At 41.4% G+C, this 25,293-nt stretch overlaps 1 protein-coding gene across 1 annotated transcript in view; it reads left to right on the forward strand.

The window, feature by feature from the left end:
- The first annotated feature begins 283 nt into the window (after window positions 1-283).
- Window positions 284-25,293, forward strand: part of STX7 (syntaxin 7) — a 31,713-nt gene continuing 6,703 nt past the window's right edge. The window contains exons 1-6 of the mRNA XM_080583820.1: window positions 284-418; window positions 7,496-7,641; window positions 20,210-20,279; window positions 22,107-22,197; window positions 23,894-24,031; window positions 24,738-24,790. Of these exons, the coding sequence (XP_080439946.1) occupies window positions 7,560-7,641; window positions 20,210-20,279; window positions 22,107-22,197; window positions 23,894-24,031; window positions 24,738-24,790 (434 nt within the window). The 5' untranslated portion in view covers window positions 284-418; window positions 7,496-7,559. The remainder of the gene's footprint in view (window positions 419-7,495; window positions 7,642-20,209; window positions 20,280-22,106; window positions 22,198-23,893; window positions 24,032-24,737; window positions 24,791-25,293) is intronic.

Below are 25,293 nucleotides of genomic sequence, written 5' to 3' on the forward strand. Positions count from 1 at the left end.
CAATCAGTCAGATACATATATTTTATTTAGTTTTGATGTTAAAAAGTGGAAACCTTGGCCTTCACAGCACAACACATTGCGGGGCTGACGTTGTGTGAAGGGCAACAAGCGGGCTGTCCCCACCGCCCCACGCCCAGCCCTTCACCCGGGCGTAGCCGGCCACAGGGCAGCGCTCCCTATCCGCAGCCTTCCTCTCCATCCACTTCTCCTTCCTCCTCCTCCTTCCTCCTCTTCTTTCTCGGCCGGGCCCGGCCCTGCCCAGCCCCGCGGCCGCTCCTCCCCACGCCGCCGCCGTCATGGCGAGCCCCCGCCCAGCGCTAGGACGGGGCGGTGCAGGGCGGCCCGGCCTCGTCCTCCCCGCCCGTCCTCTCGCCGTCGCCTCAGCCGTGCCCGGAGGGACCAGGCTCGTCGGGGCCGGGTAAGGGCAGCGAGAGCGCGGCCGCCTCCGTGCCCCCTTCCCCGGGGAGCGCCGGGCGGGGGCCGCGGGCGGGCCAAAAGCAGGGCTGGGTGCTCGGCGGGGCGCCCGGCGGGCGGCCGGGGCCCGGAGCTCGCCTCTTGCCGGCTGGCAGCAGGAGCCCAGCGGGGGACGGGCACCTGCCCCGGGTCGCCATGCGCCTCGTGGGGCTGTCGCGGGGCTGAGGGGAGCAGAGCCGGGCAGCGGCGGGGTGGGAGGCAGGAAACGGGGAGCCACGGCCTGGCGGTCAGGCCTCCGGGCCGGCGTTGGCAGCGCTGAGCCGCTTGGAGCTGCCGGCGGGGAGCAGGGAGATAACAGGGGTTTTGCTCTGCCTGGCACAGAGAGAGGGGTGCTGCCTCCTGCCCGAGGCTGGGTGGTGGCATCTGGGGGTGCTCGGTGCCCTCCGAGGTGTCCTGCCCCTGGTGGGCAGGTGGAGTGGGCACTGCAGCCCCTGTGCTTCGGGTTTTTGGGTGGGTGCTGGTGGTGGAAGGCAAGGGGAAAGTTACGCTGTCCTGGTTGTACGTGTACCTTGTAAGGTTGCAAGAGGCATCTCTGGTAGCCTTACACAAAAATGCTAAGTAATGCTGCTTGGTGGCTGACAATGAAGGGAAACTCGCAAAAAATTAAAGCCGGGAGCTCTGCTTCGTCCTCAGCATCCTGGTAGGCCGCGGGGAGGCCTGCCGTGGCATCGAGTGCCATCAGGTTTTGTGCAAGGACAGCTGCTCCCTGGCTGTGGTTGATGTGAGCGTGTGGCCCAAAACGAACGAGCTGCCCCTGGGGAGGTGAGGGCATGCGGTGTGCTGTTCGGTGGTGCTGGTCTGTCCTCGGTTCCCCTTGAGGTGTTGTGTGTCTGTCTCCAGCACGAGAAGCTTGGCGCGTTGCGACAGCTCTCTGGTCCCTTCTCATCCCTCCTGTGCCCACCGCTCCGCTCACCGGTGTGATTCCAGTTCCCGGTGTTCGGCTTCCTCTTGGCTCCTAAGAAAAACGCAGTTCCCTCTGCTGTGGCATTTCCCTGAGAACTAACGTGTTATTAGGCTTGTATGTATTTACATATGCTCTTCCTCTACTTAATTCGTTATAAATATTGATGTGGATGAATTGGACAATGATAAGCATATTCTTTTTTTTTTTAGCTGTGTATGGTCCGATAGGCCCATATTTCAGGTTTCCGTAAGTTTATTTTGCACTGGAGAGTTTTCACGCTTATGCTGTAAATGTAACTGTTACATCTTTGTTGGAACAGAATTATTTCTAGGGAAATGACCATAGCACTGACCACTTACACAGTCTAATAATTCTTTTTTATCTTAAAAAAATAAAAATACATTTAGTCATGGTGTAAGTTTGTTTTTGATGTGTTTCAGAGTGACTAGTGAGGCAAGGCCGAGGGAGTTGGGCAGACTGGGATAGGAAGGTACCTTGTGACATCTTCTCCGTGAGTGTTGCTGCATTAGAGCAAAGCAAGTTTTAATTGAACTTTGCATGCTTTTCTGTTTCCCCTTTGGATTTAAGCTTACTTCTACCTGAAACCAGATGATGAAAGAAAATCAGGAAAGCTTATTTATTTTAAGCAGGCAGGGAGGAATTAATTTTGGTGCTGTTTTATTTGCACGTTCATTATGCTCCATAGCTGGTTTTGTGTTACAGAAGCCCCCAGAGTGCCTCCGTGGACCAGGATTCCAGCACATCAGGAACTGTAGAACACAAAGTGGAAAATGTGCTCTGTTTCGTCAAGTATTTTAGTCCAAGTATTGGGGGGAGAAGATGCATCCAGACACAACGAACTTACCTCACTCATCCCCCCTGGAGAAAGTAGTGACAGATTTAACTCTCTGGGGTATATTACTTGGTCAGTTACTATGAGTCAGTTATGAGGATCCCTCTGGTGCTCTAGCAGGGAGTACTTACCTTACCGTATACAGTCTGTCCCTTGTACAAGAGCGTTATGGTTGTTGATTTTTTTTAAGTTTAATTTTACTTCGTAGTTACTGCCGAGGTCAGCAAAAGATGCTCTCTAAAGAGTGTGATGTGTTTTGGGCTGCCTTAGACAGGAGCCAGAGTCGCTCTGTAGATGCATCCTGTCTCATCTCAGTATTGAGCTGGTAAAATCTGCTGAGGTGGGCTGAGCTATGCCCTAGTGTGGAAATCTTACTAACCATAGCGGTTACTGTGATACAATCTTCTATAGCTAACGTTGTGACTGTTTGGTCCAGACTGGTGTTTTTACCCTATTTGAAAGATGTAAATTTTTTTTTCCCTTTTTGGCAGAGGGTAGTTTACAAAGGAAGTCACATTTAGGAATTGTTTAGGAAAAGCTTTGTTTCTGTGACTTTGTTTAAAAAACAAAAGCACATCTAAGAAAGCCACGTGACTTGTCTTGAGATATTTAAAGGCGCAAAATCCTAATTCATATTTAAATTTTCAAACATGTTTATTGAATGCAAAGTGTAGTTTTTGCATACTGAAGGTTAAAGATCCATGTAAACATCTCTAGGTCCTGATCCTAAAGTATTGCTTAAATAGTAAAATCACTGCTTAAATGTTATTTATCTTGATGTTGTGTATTGGTAACTTTTGTAGGAGAAGAAAAACTGTTAGAATATCTGAAGGAGAAAATACAAAGCGAATCCGTTTTGTATAAGATGCTTATTAACTGTAGCTGACCAGAGCCTGTAGTGGAGTTGGTGATGGCTGCTGAGCTCCAGGGCATCCTCTGCTCATCAGATCACATCATTTTGTCCTGAAGAAGCTTTCAAGGATGGCACCAGGGAGCTGCTTGGTTGTGGAGTTCCCACTTCTTTGTCTGGTCAGCAGAAAGAAGTCTCTGCAATCAGCAGTGATCTTACTGGAAATAGCCAAGAGAAAAATGGATTTTTTCTATGCCCGATGAACACTTTTCTAGAAAGCAAGTCGATAGTAAGGTGCATTAGTTGGTTGGGATAGCGGGAGTGACTGTGATAAGTAGGAACTCGTTAATGTAGAAATTAGGAAAAATATTTACTGATCCTTTGAATTCTTTAAATTTCATGTATGTACAGCAAGGTATTGCTTCAAGCAGCAAGTGTTCTGATTCTTCTTTTTTTTTTCCCACGTGTATCAGCAGACTCAGTTCTTTGGACTTTTTTCAGAGGTTTGACGAGCCTCATTGCCTCTAAGCATGTTCACAATCAGAAACAAGGATGGCAAGCAGAAGATAAAAGGTACAATCAAAGGCTCGTACCAGGCTGAAACTTTTAGAGGAACTGAAGACTACCACAAGTGTAGCTGTGTTCCAGTTTGAATGCAAAGTGTACTTCCCTGATCTGCACCATGTTATTAGTTCCCATTTAAAAAGTCATGCAAGCAGTAATATCAAAATGCTTCATGATGGAGTAGTTAAATATTGTGGAACCGAAAAGGGATAATTTCTATGGAAATGCAGTCTTGATGAAGGCTCCTGTTGTCGTTGTCTAGAAGGAAGTGCTTGGTACGTGTTTGTTTTTTTTCCCTGGTGGTTGAAATCCTGACCCTTGCCATTGGCAGGACTCCCCTTGACTTCCCAGGCTCAGCTATCGGTGCTTTCAGAGGGGTGTGAGTAACTCTGGGTTAACAAGTGAAGGGCGCATGAGTGGAGGTGGGGGGTCGGTCAGTTCGGACGCCTGAGTTGCGGTAACTAGAATGAGGAAGAAGCTCGCACTTCCCGTTTGTGGGTGTGTTTTTTTTGAGGGGGGTGGGGGCTGCTTTTTGTTTTAAATAAAAGTAAATACAAAATTTTCCATGCCTTTGGGCTGTCCTGTGGCTGGGAAGTGATGAAAGCTGATGGCTGACCACTTAACCCCTCTTTCTAGTCTGTTCCCCAGACTTGTAAGAGACCAGGAGCTTACCCTACCACCAACTCGAGGTATTCCTGTGCTCTGGAATACCACTGCGGGTGGAAGAGTTGGTATGGGTTAAGACAGCAGTGAATTCACACTGCTATCCTACAACGTGACTATAAATCTTGGTTAAAATAAGTGTGTTTTTCCTTGCCTGACTTAACGCCCTTCCTTTGTCATTTTACTGTAACTTTTTCAAATGACTGAGTGGACTTCCCAAAGAAGCAACTTGAGAAACTGTAAGAATATTAGCACTTTAGATACACAATTGCTTTGTTAGAAATATTTTCACGCTACTTGCTCTTGTTATGTCAAAAGCCGAAGCTGCTTCAGGTTGCCTAGAAGCAGAAGGCTTTTTAAATACCAAGTTCCATTTAGAAAATACAAATGAATTGTGTCAACTGTTATCGTTTTGTGCGTTGTTAAAATGAGAACTATAGAAATAGCAATGGAGACTGTTCAGCTTCCAGTTACAAGTGGGTCAGAGACTCAGTACTATACAGCGTAGTCTGATTAGAGTTGTAATTTTACTCCTCTCACCTATTCTAGATAGGGTGCTGTTTCTTCGTTAGAGAAGACTACATATGCTAACCTCTATCCTGTGGACTTCACAGTATTATCATCTGAACATCCTCTCATTATGTGTTGTGTTTGGCTGCCCAGCTGTGTAGTCAGAAAGCTGAAAAGCTCCAAGCCTTGTGTGTTGTATAATCTGTACATTCGATGGAGCACCACAGTAAAGGGCAGTGCAGCTTGTTTAAAGATACCTCAAGTCAGCTGTAGAAATTTTCAGGACAAAAAAAGTCAAGTACTTTCCTTTTGTCAACGCTTGAATGGCTGAAAAAAAAAATTACATGCAGCTGCCTGGTGAATACATATGTGAGGGGAGAAAAAACAACCCTAGAGCTCTGTTTCAGTTCTGCAATGTTTTTGCACAAGATGATTGGTCTCTTGCTGGCTCTTCTGCTCAGCAACTGCATTCTAATGTTTAACTTTTAACATTAAATATAATATTTAACTAAAAAGTATTTTTAGCCAGTACTGGCATTCCAGTTATCATGCTGCTAATGTGTTTAGAAACAGTTGTAACTTCTAAAAGGAAAAAGCAGTGTCAACACTTTGGAGAATTTCTCTTTTTTTGAACTGACATCTTTTAGGTGGCTTATTTGGATTTTATGTCTATGATTGACTAAGTAAAGAACTTCTGTCATTTTAGTGGGAAATACGACGTACTAAGGTGCGGAGCCACTCGCATGGAGTTTCCAAAGAGATCAAGGGTTGTTATACTAACTTTGGTCCAGACAAGTGGGATTTAGGCTGTCTGACTTCAAGCTTTAGCCTGTGACCCAAAATAACGAATCTGCATGTAGTACAGACTAAGATAGGAACTACACTGCAGAGAGGCAGAGTGACTTGTGGGTGACTGTACAGCAAATCTGTAGAAGAATGCAAATACTCTTGCTGTCTCTTCGTCTGCAACCAGATTGTTTATTGCTAGGGGATACTTCAGGGCCTGAAGCCTCCAAACAGGAATTGGGACTCTGGTGCAGCAGCCTTTTCAAAGACATGGAGGGTTTGTCTGCACGGTAGCAGCAGCTCATTCATCTAGCACAGGTAACGTACCCTGCAGGGCAGCACGTGCGAGCCAGACCTCTGTAGTTGTATCCGCAACGCAGTTCTGGCATGGGATGTTTCGTGGGGCTGACCAGTGCAACCTCTTGGCAGCTCTGCCAGAAACGGTGAACACAGGAAGGTTTGGTTTTCTTTCACCTACAGCTGCTCTCACGGACAGTGGTATGAGAACAGGGGTATTGCTGCACTGTATTAATACACGGCATTTCCAAAGGTGAAAAAAGTTAGATTTGGCAACAAGCATTGTTAGTTTGTTGTGTTGTGCCTTTTTTTTTTTTTTTTAAGTTCATAAGGACTTGAGTGACTTCAGTTTGCAAACTGTAAAGCCAGTTGGCAAGTCAGTTGGCTTTCTCACTCTGTTTTAGCAGTGCCTTTTAATGAGAAGCTGGTAGCCCAGGAGAAGAGTGCTTTGCATGGAAGGCGCACGGTCTGGGTCAAACTGGAAATGCAGGGAACTGTCAAGGTTAAAACGTTGAACTAGCGAATGTGATGTGCGGGAGATTGGAAAGGGTGAAATAAACTAAGCGTGACCTGTCTGAAATTGTGGGTTTGCGTTGGATGCACATATGCTTGATTAGTCTGTGTCCTCACTGCAGAGTAGATGCAGTGGAAATTGCCAGTTTCAATTTGCACATGTATCCTCAGCTAATTTGGATTTAGAGCATCATTGAATTTGGGCTGGAACTTGGCCTGTGATGAACGAAAGCAGACTAGGATGTTTCCAGTTAGTTACATGCTGTATATTTGTATGTGTGCCCTTTTAGGGCAAACATATTTGTAAGTATATTTGTGTTACTGAATTTTGGCCTTTTAAAATAAGATATGATAATTCTAGGTGCAAAAAACACCACTACAAATGAATTTGCATAGGCAGGCTGTAGAAAAATGAGTTCATCTTGAGAAACACAGCAGCTGAAAAGGTATAAAATAGCAATTCACAGAGTTCAGGTGAAACTGATTACAGCTAAAACTGAAATTGATAAAGTCATTGGCCTTAGGAGGACACAGGCCTCATTCACGCTGATGCCTCGTAAGAAAATGTCATTGTTTTTCCCAGCAGTTTAACATGCTGTGTTGTGTTGGTGGGATAAGTGATATATGGTGTGGAAATAACCATGCAATTGGTTTGGGGCATAATTCATCAGAGGCTATGGCATTCACAGAATAAAAGTTCAACTTTTTCTGTAATGGCAATAAAGAAAAACACATACTTTTTCTTTGCTTAGACTGGGGAAAACGTTAGAAGTTTGACAACAGAAGTAGTTTCTGTGATGTAGCTGATGTAGAGTAATTGCAGATCTTAAGCTGTGAATATCAATAAACTTAATAGTAGGTTGTCTTACTGTAGGAAATTCTAAAAGGATGTCGTGTCACATTCTTATTTAGCACTTAAGTTTTGTTGAATTCTGTTTTGAAGTACTCTGTTGCAGAAGAGGATAAACATTAGTATATGGAGTTTTCTTTAATCTTTTCCTCTGTATTTTTATTTATGCTAATGAAGACCCTTGCGAGTGAATGAGCAGAACATAACTCTCTTTTCTGGGTGCGATTTTAGGTGTCCTTAACGGGTGGAGAGCCATTCCCATCGTGGATGATCTTGACAGTAAATCTCCTCAGCCATGTCGTACAGTGCCGGCTTTGTGGATCCTAATCAGCTAGCCCAGCGCATAACTTCTAACATCCAGAAGATCACACAATGCTGTAAGTTGAATTTATGCACGTTGATGTGAAACTTTAATAGTGGTGCCCCACGTTCTATATTAGTTTCTCAGATTCATTCATGGGAATTCACTCCTTGACCTCACCTGCTCATTTGACGTGTTCGTGGCACACCACAAAGCAGATGGAGTCCTTCAGATGTGTGGTTAAGTGTGATGTGTACCGGAGAAGTGTAGCATCACTCTGTATTCACAGAGTGAATGTATAATCAGTAAGACAGCTGCTGGTAAAAAGCCAGTTTTGTTCTGGCCAGTTACATGGCACCTTAAGCTTGTAGGCTGGGGTGTTTGCTGCACAAGGATTGCATCAAATATTTGCTGGAGCTTGAAGTGCCTATCAGGGACCGAAGGCATGGCCTTACAGCTTGTCCTTGGAAGTACATATCTAATATGCGAGTAAGGTTATGCAAGTGTTAACACGCTTTGCTCAGACTCATGCCACCTAACTAAGGTGTTAGAGTTAAGTTAGGGCATGTAGGGTTCTCAGTTGTTTCCCCGTTTCTCCATTTTCCATTATATCTTTATTTGATAGGTTTATTTTATATGAAAAGTAAATATAAATTGATTTTGCAAGTCATGCAAAGAGTACTGTTTGTCATAAGGGAGCTAGCCATCACCAGCTAGGTTTTGGCGTGCATGGTTGTAAAGTTTTGAAGGACTTCATGTGCGTGTAGAATTAAAACTTCAGATTAAGTCTGATCAGTTAAGCGTATCAGTTTTAATAAAAACTTTGATCTTTGTTTTGCTAGACAAGTTATAGGAGTTGGTACTTGTAGCACAGGTTGGTGACACTGGTTGGGCTAAAATAATTTCTTTAAATCTTGATTTCTTAAGTCATTAAATCTTTTAGGAAGAAAAAATGTAGTTTTGCCTTATTGAAAAGTTTCTGTACGTTAGTCTTCTGTACATTAGGGTTCTGTTTCCTCAACTAAAAATTGGCTCTGTAAGCCCTTGTGCTTTATTTCCTGAAATCTTCTCAGTCAGTTCTGTAGTCTTTCACTTCACAGCATCATGGCTTCTAACTTCATCCTCCAGAGGCAGCTTCTAGCCTGTGGCGGACACATTCATTTTTATTTTTTTTTTAAACTTTCCCCTCAATTATCTACTTGTTTTCAGATTGGGTTGTCTAAGGGCTTGAATACTTTTTAGCTATTATTAATATTAGCTGTATTCCTGATTTAGGCAATACTGTGCTTCAGAGGTTTCATGATACAACAGTTTTATAGGAAGCAGCATTAGCTGGAATTAAAATCTTTACAGTAGTACTTTACAACTTCTAAGTTGAATTAGTTAGCCCTGCCAAAAGTAATAAATTTGATCTGGTTCTTGGTTAACTGGTTTTAATATACCATACATATAAAAGATCAAAAGCATATATTAAATATCAAGCACTTCATAATGCATCTGCATGCTGCTGCTGTTATATTGATACTTGTGTTCCTTACCTTCTTTCTTTCCTAATTCTATAGCCCACTGTTACTGATCAACAAAGGTCTGTGCTGGTTAAGCATACCAGTAATGAAATCAGTTGGAAGTATTGTTTTTGGTTTGGGTTGTTCTCTGTTAATGGAGAGGACCATTTAAATCAGGTAACAGCTGGGTTAGCTTAGCACCCTTTTAACTTTAAGGAACAGATTTGTATTGATCTGTTGATCCAACCATGCAGTTGATTTATGTTGAAAGTGTGTTAGGAGTTGTAGATTGCTTTTGCCTTGAATAAGCTGCTGGTAAACTGGTACAGTTGATGCTGGTTGTAATAGGCTCTCTGAGCTTCTTTGGGGAAGAGTGCACTGGTTGGTGATTTTTAAGGACCCTGAAGGTATAAACTCTCTTGGAAACTTCAGCCAGGAAGGCAGCTGGATGTGTTTGGGATCCCAACTTCTAGAGGGTTCTATGAAAAGATTCATTCAGCTGTTCTTTAGAGAGCAAGGATCCTTGCTCTGTTTTACATTTCCAACGCTTCTGTAGAAACAAGTGATTATAATATCCCATAGCAACATCTGGGGAGTGGAGTCTACTTTCCTCAGCCTGAAAAGATTCAAACTCATGTTTTGCCTATTGGCACTGTCTGTAAGCTGAGAGTGAGGGAACCAGTCCGGAGTGTTTCTCCATGCTGTTTGTTAAAAGCAGCTGGAATTGCAAAAATCAAGGCTTCAAGGCTCTCTTCGGTATTCGGTGCCGAGCGGCAGGCCTTAGGCAGAAGAGGCAGAGAGGTACAGAGCTCCAACCTGTCTGGTTTGTAAGTGGTGAACCTATTATCAAGGTTTTTTAATCAGTTTATTGAAGGAGACAGAACTTTTTTTATTGAATGACAGAACTTGGTTTCATAGGTCACACTCTCACTTATGTGGCAGCATAATGACAGCTTCTATAACTTAAAGAAAATCTTTCTGTCTTCCTTCAGGATGTACCACTCTCAAATACTTTGTGTTCGTCGCTTGTGTACTGCAACAGGATAGACAAGGGAAGAGAGTAATATACAGAAGCAAGACAAGCTAACAAAAAAAATATTTCTTTATGGCAAACCAAGTCCCGCCTGCTTACAGATCTGTTTTTGCCAGGGATATAGGGATATAATAGGGATATGCCTATTAAGGTGAGAGCATTGAGGCTATGTAGTGATTTTATTTTATTTTTTTCCTCAGTACAAAAGGAAATCTGGTCTTTCAGCAAATGGAAACTTGAGAGTAAAATAAGTAAAACAAAAAGCCTAATTTAAAAGCTTTAAAATATGTTTATTTCAGGCTTCCTGCAAGTGCGAAGATGAAGGTCAACAGTTCTTTGAATCTGACAGAATAAATTTTTTGTGTGTAGCAAAAAGACGGAAAACATTTGGTTTTAAAACAAGCTCTAAATAGGAGCAGATTGGGAGTTGCATTAATTTACAAGGGCGGTTGCACAGCTGTAAGAGTAGGGAAGATAGGATTGAAGGAGTAGGTGCCCCTTCTCCTTAGCTGGAAAGATTTGACTCATGGATCTGTGACAGGGACTATGCAAGATGAAGTAGCTAGCTGTGGGTTTTGTGTGGTTTTTTGTTTTTGTTTTTTTTTTCCCCACATTCTTCTCAAGTCTCTGTCCTCTGTATGGGTCGAAGAGGAAGCAGACTCCTGTGCTTTTGCTTTACTCCTAAGTTGTGTGGTGATGGTTTTTTTTGTTTTTTTTTTTTTTTTCCCACAGAGCTACAAAATTCTGTACAATCCCCAAAGACCAAGAATAGCACAGGCTACATAGGTAACTACTGTGGCTCCACTGATGTCTGCAAACTGGGTTTAGGAGCTGTTGCTTGCAGTAGAAGCAGTATGCTGCATTTTGATAGAGAGCACAAAACAAAGCCTGGTGTTGATAAAACACAGCCGGTCTTTGAGTTAGGGGAATTTCCGGTATAGAAGCTAATCAAACGGTTACAGAACTCACACCAGCTCAGCTGAAGCACTCATATTCCCTCACTGCTTCTCCCTTCCCAGCTCCCCAGATTTATAAAGGTCGTGGTAGGGTTTTGCTCAACAGTAGCTGTGAAGTCAGTAAGAATGTCATAATCTACCCTTGCTTGGTTCTGACAAGGTCAGCGATAGAGTATTTGACTTGTTCGTGTACACTGAAAATCAGCCCTGCTGGAGAAGCACGTGCTCAGCATACTAAAAATGATTTAAAAATAATAATAGTAGTCATTCGGTAGCCAAAATCACATATGGCTAGGGCGAGTCTGTCTGGCTTTGAGAGATTCTTTCTCATAAAGACTGTCGCTTTCAGCTGACTACTTATTTTGTTTGTTGAGGCAGCACAATCATCAATTCGCATAAAACACATTCCCAAAAGGTCAACCTCAACCAGCAGAGATCGCCTTCTGTGATTCTTTTATCTTGTGATGCCTCTCCTGTCTCCTGTCTAAATTCTGTTGCATCCCAAGCATTCCGTAAGCCAGTATTTTCACTGGATGTTGTTAAAATGGGAGCTGAATTAAATGCATCATATGACTTTCCATTTTGCTTTATGTAACTGTAGAAAATCATAACCATAGATTAAGCCCTGAGGAATATTAGAGTTCTGTTATATGCCTCTTACAGGCTGAAACATTCATGAGAAACTATTTCTTCCACCATGTTTGTATCACCAGCAGACTCACACGATTATTTTTCAGCTAAAGAAGGATGCAGATGACCAAGTGAAAGGCAAATAAAATCACCGAGGTGTTGAAATCACAGCCTGTAAGAAAACAGAATTCTGTTTTGTCTCTGTGTACAGTGTGGTTTTGTACAGGTGTGGTTTTAAAGCAAGTAGAGCTTGCTGAGACTATAACAATGGCATTGCTACAAATTTCCAACTAGCTGCAGTTAATGAGAACTGGACTTTGTGGGAATTAGTTGAAATATACCTTTTTTATTGTTCTTGCTGTCATTAGGAAGATTTCTTGGATCTAGGGTGAAATTTCACTCTTTAACCAATTTCAGTAAAACCTGGAAAAGGCTGTTCACTTGGGGGGGGGTTAAACAGCTGTTACAATCCTTTTCATTTCCTTTTGTGGTCTTTTCCAAGGCTGAGGAATTGAACTTGAATCTGCTATATCCAAATCATAACCTGAACATAGAGGGTAGGAGGAGGAGGAGGAATTCAGATACTTCAGATCTTCCTAAATGTGCTTCTTTATGTAATGAGGTGAAGTCATGAAGCCTCACAGTTCTTTTAGAAGTAAACCATCTCTGAAAACTTTAAGCATGAATTGTGTGTGCTGTTCCTAGAGGCTTTGTTCTGTGTAAAGTAGCTTATACATTTGAAGTAGTATGTCTAACAGATGTCTTTACAGATTTGGAGAGTGTTGTTGTTGTTTTATCTTGTTTGTTAAAATATTATGGCTCTGTGGGGAAAATGGCATATGAAACTGTGTGTTATGTGGATGACTGCACAAGAGGGACAGGGATTTATTTATGTTGGTAGCAGAGTAGAGTGAAAAATGGATCTTCCATGTACACCCCAGAGCACTATTTGTGTCAGTATGTGCAGAAAAGGCAGAACTTGCCTTGTCCTACATTGTTTTACTGTGCCGTAATTGACTAGTTTGGGGAAGAAAGGTCTCTGTAAATTAAGCCATTTTAGTTTGGAAGTGATTTAAATAGTGATTGTAAAATCACTGTGCAATTGCAAACAGCACTATGATCAGTGGAGACATTTGCAATTTTGTCTGAGCAACTTGTTCCAGCAGGTCAGTGTCTTCCTTGTGCTGGGCTCCTCATGCTCCTTCCTATCTCTTGACACCCAATTTTCAGAGCCTCAGGTAGGTAAAATACTTCATCCAGTTCAATTCTGTTGGATTTTCCTCCTTGTGGGCAAGAATAGAGGAGCATACATGGCAGTTTGGTTATCGAGAGAGCCCTCTATCAAATGTCCTATAAAGCTGGTGTGCAATATGCTGCCCATCTGTAAGGGTTCCGAATAAACCCAGGTCAGTGGTTGACTATAATTGTCCCCCTGAGTGACAGCTATTTCCTTGTGTAGGCCAGGCGATGATGTTGCGTGTCCCTGCTTCCATGTCGATGCCTGAGTAAGGTTCCTGTGTTAATGGCCTGACCTCTTAATGAACAAGCTTTCTTTGCTTAGGTGGGTTGGGGTTATGGTGTTTGTGCAGCTATGGTACGCTGCAGAATCGTGCATCACTTACAAAACAAATTATTCTTCAGAGAAAAGTTCGGACTTTGGGGTTTCAGGGAGTTTCCAGGGAGAATTTAGGATATGAATACAAAATGATTACAACTTGGTTTAATGACTTCCCCTCAGCTGAGCTGTAATAATTGATCACATGGTCAGATATTGTTTACTTAAACAATGTGCATTTAGTGTGCTCTACACCCACATTAGAAGAACAGGCATTACTTCAATCCCACGTGTCAGTTTCTCTGTAAGACCATTAGAAATGCTGGTACTCTAGCATGAAATGATTACAGTTGAACTGAAAGAATTGAAGGCAGATCCTGAACTCCAGACACTGCTACTTATGTTTCTGGTCACTTGGGGGCACGATTCTATTTAGAAATGTGAGAAGCTAATAAAACCTAACAGGAAAGGGTACAAGACTTAGTGTTTTCTCACTCTTTTGTACCAACGAAGTCCTCAGCACTTAGAGCTCTGAGGACAATCTTCATTTCATTCCTCATTTGATTACATAAATACCTCAGGTACTGTTCCTCTGCACTGATGTATTACTCTGTTTTAAAATAATCAGTGTAGTACATTCAGTTAAGACAGAATTAAATAACTTGAAATCAAATTGCTGACTTTTAGCTAATTGCAATTAAGTATGCTCTTGGAGAGGGTGAGTTGTTTTTTATTAGGTTAGGGGTTTTTTGTCTTTAATTCCTCTGTTGAACTTTTACTCCAGGCTAAAGTAGGGTTAGCAAGGTGTATGGCACAGGAGCGTTATGGTTTACTTAAAATCTTCAGTAAAAGTGAACTACACTAATAGTTCTAAAGAGGTACTTCTGCTCATTGCAGAAAACTCCAATATGCTGATTTTATTGCAACTACGCCAGGTTGTTTGTTATATGTAACAGCGTTTATAAAAGGTCAATCCACAAACATTTTTGCAGTGTCTGTCCTTAGTCAAGTAGTTTCAGTCAAAGCACAGAAGGAAAACGCATTGAATTGGATTTGAATAAATTGAGGAAGTCTGTCACCCCCAAGCAAAAGCTAAACAGTTTGTAGTGGTGTCATTTTTACAGTTAATTCTCCTATTCCAATAACGTGCTCTGAAGTGACTCCGGAACTGATTGGATTCCACGCAGTCTGTAACCAGGTGTGCTGTTTGTTGACTCCCTTGTTCAACTGGGAACGAGTAAGTGATTTCTTCATAGGTACCCAGCCAACGTGTGTAAGATCTTTGACAATGCATTTCTGAAAGGTAAGCGTGCTGCTGTTGCATACTGTGCTTATTTGCCATATGAAGCCATAGCTGAGCCAGAGCCTCATGTGTAGCACTTTCCCTTTTGTGTGTACGAAGGAGTGCTTTGCTGATCCTGTTTATTCTCTTTGGGCTCAGGAGCTAGAATAATAACTGAAAATCAATGACTTTAAATCTCCACTGCTAGTTTTAGTCCTGGATTTAGATCTATGGTCTCTTTGCAGTGACTAAAACCCAATCTGTCCCTTCTCAAGTAAAAGTGGCGGGGGGGAGACCCCTCACTATTACAGCTCACATTCAGGAGCAGCTGTAGGTGCTGGCTGAAACAGCTCTCCTTCTTCCTGTGACGGGTCCCAGGCGTTGCTGTCCTGCAGTACAGATTTCGTTGTACCTGCCCTGCCTGCTTGGCTGGTTGTTGTCCTCTTTGTAGGCTGATACGTGGTGTTTGCTGCTCGTGCTTTTTCCGTGCATGCCCAGTGGGCGCTGCACTTCCTGTGGAATCATTAGGCAGTAGCTTTATTAAATCGGGCAATGTGGTTGTTCAGGCTTGGACTGTAGCACTTAGGGAAATTGCTGCTCCATGGCTACAATGCAGTCTTGTATGATCCAAATAAGAAGTGAGTTTCAGGCTGCAAAGTGGTAATAAGCAGCACTTATTAAGTAAATTTTTTCCCCCAATTTCACGCTTCTCTGTTGTGGCTTCATTTTAAGGATTCTGTGGGCTGTGTGTTGATTCACCTCACTCTTCAGCTGTGAGGCTGCAACAAGGTGAAGATGTTCACGGCCAATTGAGGGTTTTAAAGTTTGGTTTTCTAAATGTTAAACTGAGTAACATAAAACTGAATGGGAAGGTGGCTGATCATGGGTAAGTTGGGAAGGCATCTCTCCTGTAGCTGGAGTTATTGGTTAGTGCTCCAAGTCAGGACCATCATCTGTTTCCCTTGTCTCATGCTAGGAGATGAGTGTAGTGCTTGGACATCTCTCAGTCCTACCAGAGAAGGTGGGTGACCTGCAGTCCTCTCATCATTTCCCTCTCAGTGGATGAAGGCCTTTCCAACATTAGGATTTTACTCAAGGATTTGTTTTTTCCTTTTCTTCTGCAAGAATACACTGGTGTTACAGCCTGCCTAGTGATGACTAGTTCTCGGGGATAGTTGCGTTTGCTCCTATATTGTTATAGGCAAGAAGTTGTCTATATTTGATCTTCGTTTTATTTATTTGTATTTTAAGTTGAAACTTCCTATGTGATCTTAAACATTTTCATGTTCAAGCAGCAGAACAATCAATTATGTGGGTTTACTTGTAGTGCTGGAAAAGATTTGCAGAGCTGTCTGAAAAATAAGGGAAGACAAGGAGAAAGGAGGTAAGACTTTCTTCTTCCCTAGCCAGCTAAAAGCCAGCTGTTAAGCAAGTACAGTGTGTGATCCAATATTTGAAATATGTTTTCATCTATGGAATAAATACAATGTATTGCAAATCTGTCAGGAGCACGTTTCTCAAATAATCCTATCTTTATAAAAAAAAATATATATATATATTTCCACTGTAAATCTCACTACTCCTGCAACTCACGTAGGGAAAATGAGGCCTTTTATATGAAGCAGCATTGCTATTCTTTTGTGTGCCCTTTTTTATTCTTTTGACCTGGAGGAAGAGCTTCCGCTGCCTATAAATGGAACCACTGTTTGGCCCAGTAAAAGTAAACATAAGCTGGCTCTTAAGTAATTTTCTCAGTAGGAATTCAGGTTAGGTCTTAATTGTTCCTCTGGCTCATCATTAACCATGGCTGACCTGTTCCTGAGCATGTGACTGCTCGGAGAGTGGCCGAGTAGCTTTCAACAGGTAATTGTTACATATTAGGAAGTATAGATTAGGAATGCTGGAAGAGGAATGAAAAATCTTCTTACTAATACAGTATTGCTTCTTTCTAATACTCATTCTGAGGTGGGAAGAGTGAGATTGCTTTCTTTGGCAGGTGAGATGGCAGTTGCTTGGAGAAAATGCATTTGGATCGAGTGGTGTTGCGCAGTCTGCTTCCTGCAGGCCTTTCCGGCTGCGGTGGCTTGCTGCCAGCCCCTGGCTGACAAGGTGCTGCTCCCCCTGGAGTTGCTGTGTGAGCTCCGAAAGAACCATTGGTCGTCCTTACATGCCAGCACCTGCCTCGACCTCCAGCGCAGGGCTGGCCACAGTCATTAGCCTGCCTCTGACGACTTCTGGAAAAAATGTCTGTGTGCACACAGTGTGTGTGCTTCTGCAGCTCCGGAGCAAAGTCCAGCAGCTACTTCTGCATATCCAAGGAGCACGAGCTAAGGCATCGAGCTTTGCACTGGAATGGATTCAAGTCGTGCACAAGATCCATTCAGGCTCTGTCATGGGATTGGTATTGCCCAGAGCGGCAGAAAGGACCTCTGGTAGGAGGATTACTCCTGTTGTCAGAGTTCCTGGTCGTTGCCACAAGGTGTGGGAAGCTGGAACAAGCAGGAAGTAGGGAAAGAAAAACCTGGAGGGATGAGGTCACCTAGGAGCCAGTCAGAACTGTGCTCTCATCTTTGGTTTCTGATGATTATCAGTGTATTTATGGCACAGATCTATGGCCTTGTGATTTAGGCCTATGCTTTCAGCTCTCTGGGACACCTGAGCGTCAGAGCTGATGAACTGAGAGGCACCTAAGGAGCAGCCAGCGCTTTGCCACCCTGAATTCCCTGCACAGGGGCAAAAAGCTGGTTAAACAAGGAAGGCATTATGAATACTGTGATCAGTGGTGAAGCTGGGAATTTAGGGGCCTCTGACTTACAAAAAGTAATGCTAGGTTTCCAGCAGTTTCGCTTTTCCTCTTCAGTGCCAAGGCCATCTCGGTACTTGCTTTTGAAACAGGACAGTGGAGGTGTTTCTAGCTTTCAGGAGGAGAGGCTGTGGCTACCATGCTTTTCTGTTGAGGAAGGAAAGGGACGATGACTTATACCTAAAGGTTTTGAAGCTAGTTGTTGCTTAAAATCAAATTCTTTTAAGATCACTGTGTGTATGTCTGAAGGAACAAGACGCTTCACCTCTGTGATCCAGGTGGCACTGTCTGAATCTATTTCAAATTCGGTTTTTATCAATAAATTTATACAAGTTCATGAGTCCAGACAAATGTCTGTGGTTTAGGTAGTTTTAGGATTACATCTATAATGTATCAAATGTCTAGGTGAGAATTAGCTACAGTAAGAAATCTGTAATCACAAAATCTATAAGACAATATAAGAAATACATTTTTAAGCCTATATACATTGTAGCATGTTTATATTAATGTGAAGGAGTACAAAGGATGGATTTCTTTGTCTTGTAAACCTGCAGGTACGTACTGTAAATTTTGCAACAAGGTCAGCTTCTTCGTTTTCTATATTCTGCTTTTCCTACCAACTTGTTTAATGCCTGTGCAAAACGACAAACCTTTGGCTTTCTTACGAAAACAGTGTTGAGACTGCTGCTGAAGACTGTTGGCAAAAGTTTACTTTTACCACTTCACTTTTTTCTGTTTGCTTACTTGTATAAGCAATGTTTCATTTTTCAAAGTGCTGTATAGTTCCCATGATCGAAAAACTGAAAAAGAAATGCTCTTTTTCTTTCTAAATAATATCCTTGTTGTGAAAGGTTAAGGAGGAAAATGCTAAATTAAAGGAAGCCCAGAAAAATTGGTGTCAGTTCAGTCCTTGGTATGTCCATTCTTTTATTTTTCCCAGACAGGTTACAAAGCCTGTTAGCACTTGGTTATTTTGATGTTTCTTGATGCTGCTTACAGGATTCTTGGTAAAAACGTGTTTTAATTTTGTGCTGAATTCTTGAATCACAAGACATGAACCGGGATGAACTTCCCTCTGCCTAGAACTGTGTAGTGTCCAGCTATGCTGTGCTGGCTTTTAATTTCCCCTCAATCATCTACTTGTGTTCATTTTTAGAAGTAGGGTAAATATCTAATAAAGGTGATATGCAAATATGTTAAATACAGGCTTTCAGAGAATTTCTCAGGTGTGAGCCCTTCTTTTAAAACAATTTTCACTTCTTCATTTGTAGTTAAATAACTCTACCTCTAGGTGGCAGTAAAACATGCTACTCTTTCTGTCTGCAAGAAGAGATGTTATGAGAGTGCTTGCAGGTTGTTTTTTCTCCCTGTAAAAACACATCAAGACTAACCGAGCACCTTGGCTCTTGAATCAGAGGGGAGAATATCTTTGATCAAATACTACTGAAAGTAAATTACTCTGAAGACTTATAGATGCTAAAGCTTATCACTGAATTCAAAAGGTAACATGACAGTCACATTTTTTTGTTAATTTTAAAACAATGCATTATACTTAACATAAAAAGAAAGCTTAATTAGTCAAAATATTTACTGGTATTTACCAGTACATGTGGCCACTGGTGCCTGTTTGGGCTCAAGCTGCTGTGCAGAAGCATTGAGGTCCAGGAGGCTGCACAAAGCTTCCTTGCCCCAGCAGGTGCCAGGGAGAAACTGATGCTTGGCGGTAGGTTTTGATTGTAGAAAGCATTCAAGAATTTTCACTTATGTTTTGGTGCTTTTCAGCTCAACAACAGTGAAAACTGCGTGAAACCCATCTTACAGTGCTGTTTTTCTAATTAAATTTTTAGTTGTTTGTGTCCTCTCAATTTCTCCCAAAGAATTCTGTCTTGAAATACTTGATTTTAAACTCACATGGAACTTGACTACTAACTTCCCCATTATGTCTGTGTCTTTATTACCTGTATGTGCACAGCGGTGTACCAGTCTGCCTGGAAAGCACCACAGAAATACAAGGAAGACCAGTCTGATCTAAACTGTGGATGAGCAAAAATAACTTATTTTGTATATGTATTCTCTCTTTTTGGAGTATACGAGGGTGTTAAGCTAAGATAGAGCACACTGAGAATTTTAATTTTGTAATGTGATTAAAAACTCAATGTCCTGAAGTGACTGCCCATTTTCCCCTTTGCTTTTTCATGTGAGAGTAAATTTAGTAACCTGAAAAAAAGGCTTAGATGTAGTGCTCTTTCTGTAGTTCAAAACTAATTCACTGTATGAAATACATCTAGAAATCACAAGTGGTTTGTATCCCACATCTAAAAATGTATGTACGTATCGAGAACAAGGATCTCAAAATTAAAATTTCAACCTGGATACCTGATTTACTTTTTTTTGTGTGTGTGTCGTAAGCCCGTGAATGCTTTGTTGCTGCCTCTTCATTGATGCACTGGTTCTGAATTACTTGTTTGTACAATGGTGTCTTAGCAGTCTTTAATTTGGCTTTCCAAAATGACATGCATAAAATATGATTGGACTAAAAAAGAATTGTGCTACTTATTTACAAAATTATAACTAAAACACCTGATTTATACTTACTGCATTAAAACTGCTAACCTTTAAATTGCCTATTTCTACCTAGACAGTTGAATATATTCTCTTCTTTTGTAAGAAACTCTAGGCTTTGTTTTTGAGTTGGCACAAACATTTACTAGCTGTTCTGGGACTTCTTAGTGGAATCTTTTTAGTAGGTTTAAAAAAAAAAAGTCTTGAATATCACTTTCTCTCAACTTTTATCATTTTAGAACCGTCAAGCAAAAATGCATAAAATTAAGTTGGATATTTATGTGGACCATTAAAATTTCTCTTCCTCTTCACAAACAGCTGCTGAAATACAGAGAATACTACATCAGCTCGGGACACCACAAGACACACATGAGTTGAGGCAACAGCTGTGAGTACTTCACATGAAAACATTTAATTTCATTGCATTGTAAATAATCTTCTGGAAGGTGATCAGGTGGTTTTTTTGTTAGGCAGAGTGCTTGATCTCACTGAGAAGGCAAGTATAGAGAAATATTTGAAATTTAAATGTTGGGATGCCTTTTCTTTTTTCTTTAAATTAATTTTGGCTAGCCTTCGTACACCAGTCAGGTGGCTTACCCATGTACACTGCCTGCAGTATCAAAACATGTACAAAACTTATGCTGTATGTCAGCAAAGGAAAAGCAGCAGGACCAGAAAGCAATATCACTGTTGAAAAAGCAAATGCTCCCCCAACCCTCCACCCCACTCCCCAGCCAGCTCTTAAAATCTGTCTGTATCAGTTTCACAAGGTGATGTATTTGTTTTTTTTGTTGTTGTTGTTGTTTTTTGAGATACAGTACTGTAAGAGAAAGGGGAATGTCTTTTTCATGAGGAAAGTTACAATAAGAAATGATACTGTAGAATAAAATAAATTTAAAAAAAAAATGAAATACAACTGAAGTACAGATGCTGTGCTTTATACTTCAGTCACCTAAAAGTGGGCTTTCATGAATATGCCAGTCAGCTGCTCTCTACTTCTCAGCTCAGTCTAATGAACTGGTACAATTTTTTTTTTAATCGACCTCCTTTACCACATTAATCTCAGCAACATAAATGCGAGTAAACGATGTGTTGTGCAAACCCTGTGGGTGAGAAAGTTGGCAGTCTTCAGTGTGGCTAATGCTGCACTGTGGCCATTGAATAGTAGGAGGAAGTGTGTATTGGACCGAAGGCGTTGCATTCATTTTGTGTGAACAGCCAAATTGCTTCGTGGTAGCCTGAGTTCAGGGTTCATAACATTAGCCAGGTACAACCTGCAGTGGATGCCCTACTGGGGACTGAATCAACATTCACAGTTATGCAGTAACCAGGCAGGATCTAGACACAATTTCACAACTAAAAAGTCTAGAAAATGTTTGAAGGACTCTTTCCAGTCTGTTCATGAAGGTAACATATGTGCTAAGTTTCCTTGAGTTTTCATATGTCACTTCTTCACTTTTCTGAACATTTGGCACTTCCTTTCATGTTTGCAGATGCCTGGAAGAGTTATTTAATTACTTTAAATATTGATGTTGATTGTTTGCTAATAGCTTTCCAGATTTTTTTTTAAGACTTTCAATATACGCTGGGGAACAGAGTCGGAAAGCAGGTAAAGAATCTGAGTAGCTCCAGGGGGAAAAAGTGATACTTGTAAAGAAGTGTGTGATAACAACAAGTTTCTCTGAAGAGAAACAGAAAACAAGTAGTGATGCTGCTGAGGACAAGGCTTTTTAAAGCACTATTATAACTATTGGTAAGCAATTAATAAATTCTTCAGCTAAATTCACAGCTGTTGTATCATGGAAGAATACAGATTTCCTCAAAAACTTCCCAGTAACTATCAGGAATTGGTTTTTCATGTGCTTTCAAATTATTGACAGCCTCAAATAGACAATGGGCGAGCATATTTCATGTTTAGATGCTCACAATAACTGGGACCTTGTTGTTGCATGTTAGAGTAACAATCAAAAAACCTCAAAAAAAAAAAACAGTGAAGAAAGTGAGCAATTGTACTGTCAAACCAAGAAACATTCCTTCAGCATCTGTCTCATCTGGAATCTGTGCTGATCTGTTGTCACATTTTTGCAGTGAAGAACAGAATAAAGATGGCTTCATGTACTTCAGCGAACAGTTAATTCAACTGTTTCTGAGAACTGGTGAAAATTCAGACAGAATTAACCAACAGAGTCTAATGAAACTTTGTGTTTGGTTTTAGGCAACAAAAGCAGCAGTACACAAACCAGCTTGCCAAAGAAACTGACAAATACATCAAAGAGTTTGGATCTTTGCCTGCAACAAGTGAACAGGTATAAAAACAAAGAGTGTGGCTTGTTTGACTATCATGTTGGCTTATGTAGAGTATTTGAGTGACTTCAGGCTTTCAAAGCAGTGTTTAGCTGGTCATGACATTTGCATAACAGAGACAATTACAACACAAGTATTTTTGTTGCAGCCCAGACTTGTTCAAAAGTTGTTTTTAAGTATCAGGAATGAGGTAGTTTGACTGAAGGGGTAGGAATCGAGACAGTACATCGTGCCTGTGATTTCTGGTAGCTGTCCATTTAGTAATCTGTAGCAGTGATGCCAGGTCTGACTCACTGGGTGCTCTGAATGCTTCCAGTGGCAAGTTGTTGTTGCTTGCCATAACTGTGAGGCAGGTGGCTGGACACATTTGTGAACCGTCCAAATAATTTGTGCACAAATAATTTCTGCCCTTTATATCTCAGATCAGCATATATGCTATGCCTTGTCCTTGGGCTTTGCCCTTCTTAGGGGGAATGGCCAGAAGGTGTTACTAAACCAATTTCTGCAGTGTTTAAGCTGCTTCTTTCCCGGGTCTGTGTGAAATCCGGGCAGGAGGTTATTTCTGAAGTGGCAGTTGTTGTTAGCACACTCCTGACTACCATCCTTTCTTTCTTACCGTAAAGAAATCCATGGCTTAAATAAGGGAAGAGCAACAGGATCCCAGAAAACATAGATGCAGATTATTGTCACTAAAACTTGCTTAGTATGTATCTTGTTATCAAGGAGCATTTAGGAAAATGAATTGTCCCAAAACTGTTTTCAAATGGCAGACCGTGTTCTGTGCGTGTTCTGCCTGTCAAGTTGTAAACTTCTAATGGTGTTTTCACTTGGTTTTAGTATTAACCTCTAGTTCAGGCATAGAGGTTTTATGCTTTATGGCATTTTCAAGCTTTATGCTCTGTCTTGAAACTGATAAGTTGGCAGTGGGATGTTTTACTGTTTGATTTTACTCCTTTTATCGTGAACACTTTCATTGAAGATAACTCTCAATGAAATACATAAATGTTGGGTTGATGAATGGAAAGTTATGGCCGCTTACAAATTTGGAAGGAAGGGTTGGTGTAATGTATGTATTTAGGGAAATTGAGGCTCCCTGGAATGCCATGTGTTCCTATTCCCTCCCTGACATCTTTCTCAAAAAAAAACAAAACTAGAAGTTAGAACATGTATCTTTGGAACAGTTTTTAAGGACTTATAAGGGAGTGTGAACCCACTTCAGTATGCCATTCAATACACATTTCCAGCGTTTATGTAAAATACACGTGTAGTGCTCTGTCCATGCCCTTTTTCTTTTCTGCACCCTTGCCTCCATTCAGTCTGTTCTGCATATTTTAGAATTCACAGTATGAAAATATTTCACACTTAACGACTGAGTTAATTTAATAATTGAGAGATGTAAGGAAAGTAGAAGGTTTCCCTGTATCAGCGTATGGAGTACTGTATGACCTGTCCCTGCCCGTTTCCAGCTGTTAAATGAAACTACAACATTGGTTTCCTCTTTAAATGGCTTAAATTGTGGCAGAGTTGCATGTTTCCAGAGGGAAGGAAGGTTTGTCCACGCAAATGGTTTTGTAGGCAGCATTCCCTAATACCCATTTAGGAAAAAAGAGTCTGTGGCTTAGCATTGAGCAGCCTGCAAATGGCAGAGTTCTGAAAAGCCTGAGCTCATTTGACTTTGTAAAACTTTTTCTCCTCTAGCGTCAAAGAAAAATACAGAAAGATCGTCTTGTGGGGGAATTCACCACAGCGCTAACAAATTTCCAAAGGCTGCAAAGGCAAGCTGCTGAGAAAGAAAAAGACTTTGTAGCCAGAGTAAGAGCCAGCTCGAGGGTATCTGTAAGTATTGGGAAATACGCTATTATACTCTGTTTACAGTGGTGGTGTTCAGTGTCAAACTTGCCTCTGTAATGCTTTTTACAAGGGCTCATATTTGACTGCAAATACTGCAGAACGTGCGCAATATAAGCGTAGTGGCTTTCTTTGCTTACTTCCATGCATAGCTGAATTACATAGTTCATTTTACTGTAAAGGCTGAATTGCATTGAAATCATAACTTCTGAAATCTGTTACTTTTTCCTGGTCTTTATCACATAAAAGCATGGACTGCCCCTGTGTTTGTGCACTAGTCTTGCAAAAGCAATTTTCAGTAGATCTTGAAATACTTTTGCTGGACATTTAGATATCAGGACTTTTCCTACCATGAAGAACCGCCTGTCAATCTCTATGCAGTATTGATGTGGAGAAGTGTTGAGAAGCTGAGCTATTCCTTGTTAGTGTATCAGTTTTGCCCTTTTACTCTGTACCAAATACATGTTGCTGCACTTGTAAATTTTAACAGGCATTTAGTGAGCTGAATGCTTTCACTTGTATTTCAGCTTTATGCATGCATAAAGCAAAATTGGGCAATGAACATGTTAAATCGTGTTTCAGTTTGTAGTTGACTTGTAAGTCTTGTAATATTTTCTTATTGTAGAAATGCTGACAGTGCTCCTTTCAGGTCCATAATGTTTTTACTTATTTTTTTTTCATACACCGGATGTAGGGCGGTGCTCCTGAAGACACCTACAAAGAAGGAACACTTGTCTCTTGGGACATGTAAGCTGAATTTAAGTCTTAACGTAGTTCAAATTAATAAATGGCCTGCAGGGAAGAGTTGCTGACTTTCTGATCAGTTGCCTTTTTCAGGAGGGAGTAGGAATAGGTTGGTTTTTAGTCATGGGCTTTCTTCCACAGGGCAAGTGTGGAGAAGTCTTCTCGTTGGGACAGGTGGGAAGAAAAACAAGCAGTTCCCGTTATCTTCCCTCCTCCCCTCTTTTTTTCTTCTCCAAACTTCAGTTTCAAACATCTCCTTAAGCTGCCCCAAGTCCACGCCTGGGCTTTGGGACACCCAAACTTAGGTAAGCACAGTCTGTGAATAAAGTAAAACTGTTAAGTTCTGGTTGGTCAAGTGGGATCTCCTGTTGCTTTCATACTCTGCAAGAACTACATGACAGTCTCAGATTCTGTTGGTATTGGTCAGCTTATTTTTGCCTGAAATGGATTTAAACTCTGCACTTCGTAATTCAGATGAAACTTTGTCCTTGCATTCATACTTGGAA

Source organism: Anser brachyrhynchus (genome assembly GCF_964034855.1).
Source record: "Anser brachyrhynchus genome assembly, chromosome: 3".
Classification (NCBI taxonomy): domain Eukaryota; kingdom Metazoa; phylum Chordata; class Aves; order Anseriformes; family Anatidae; genus Anser; species Anser brachyrhynchus.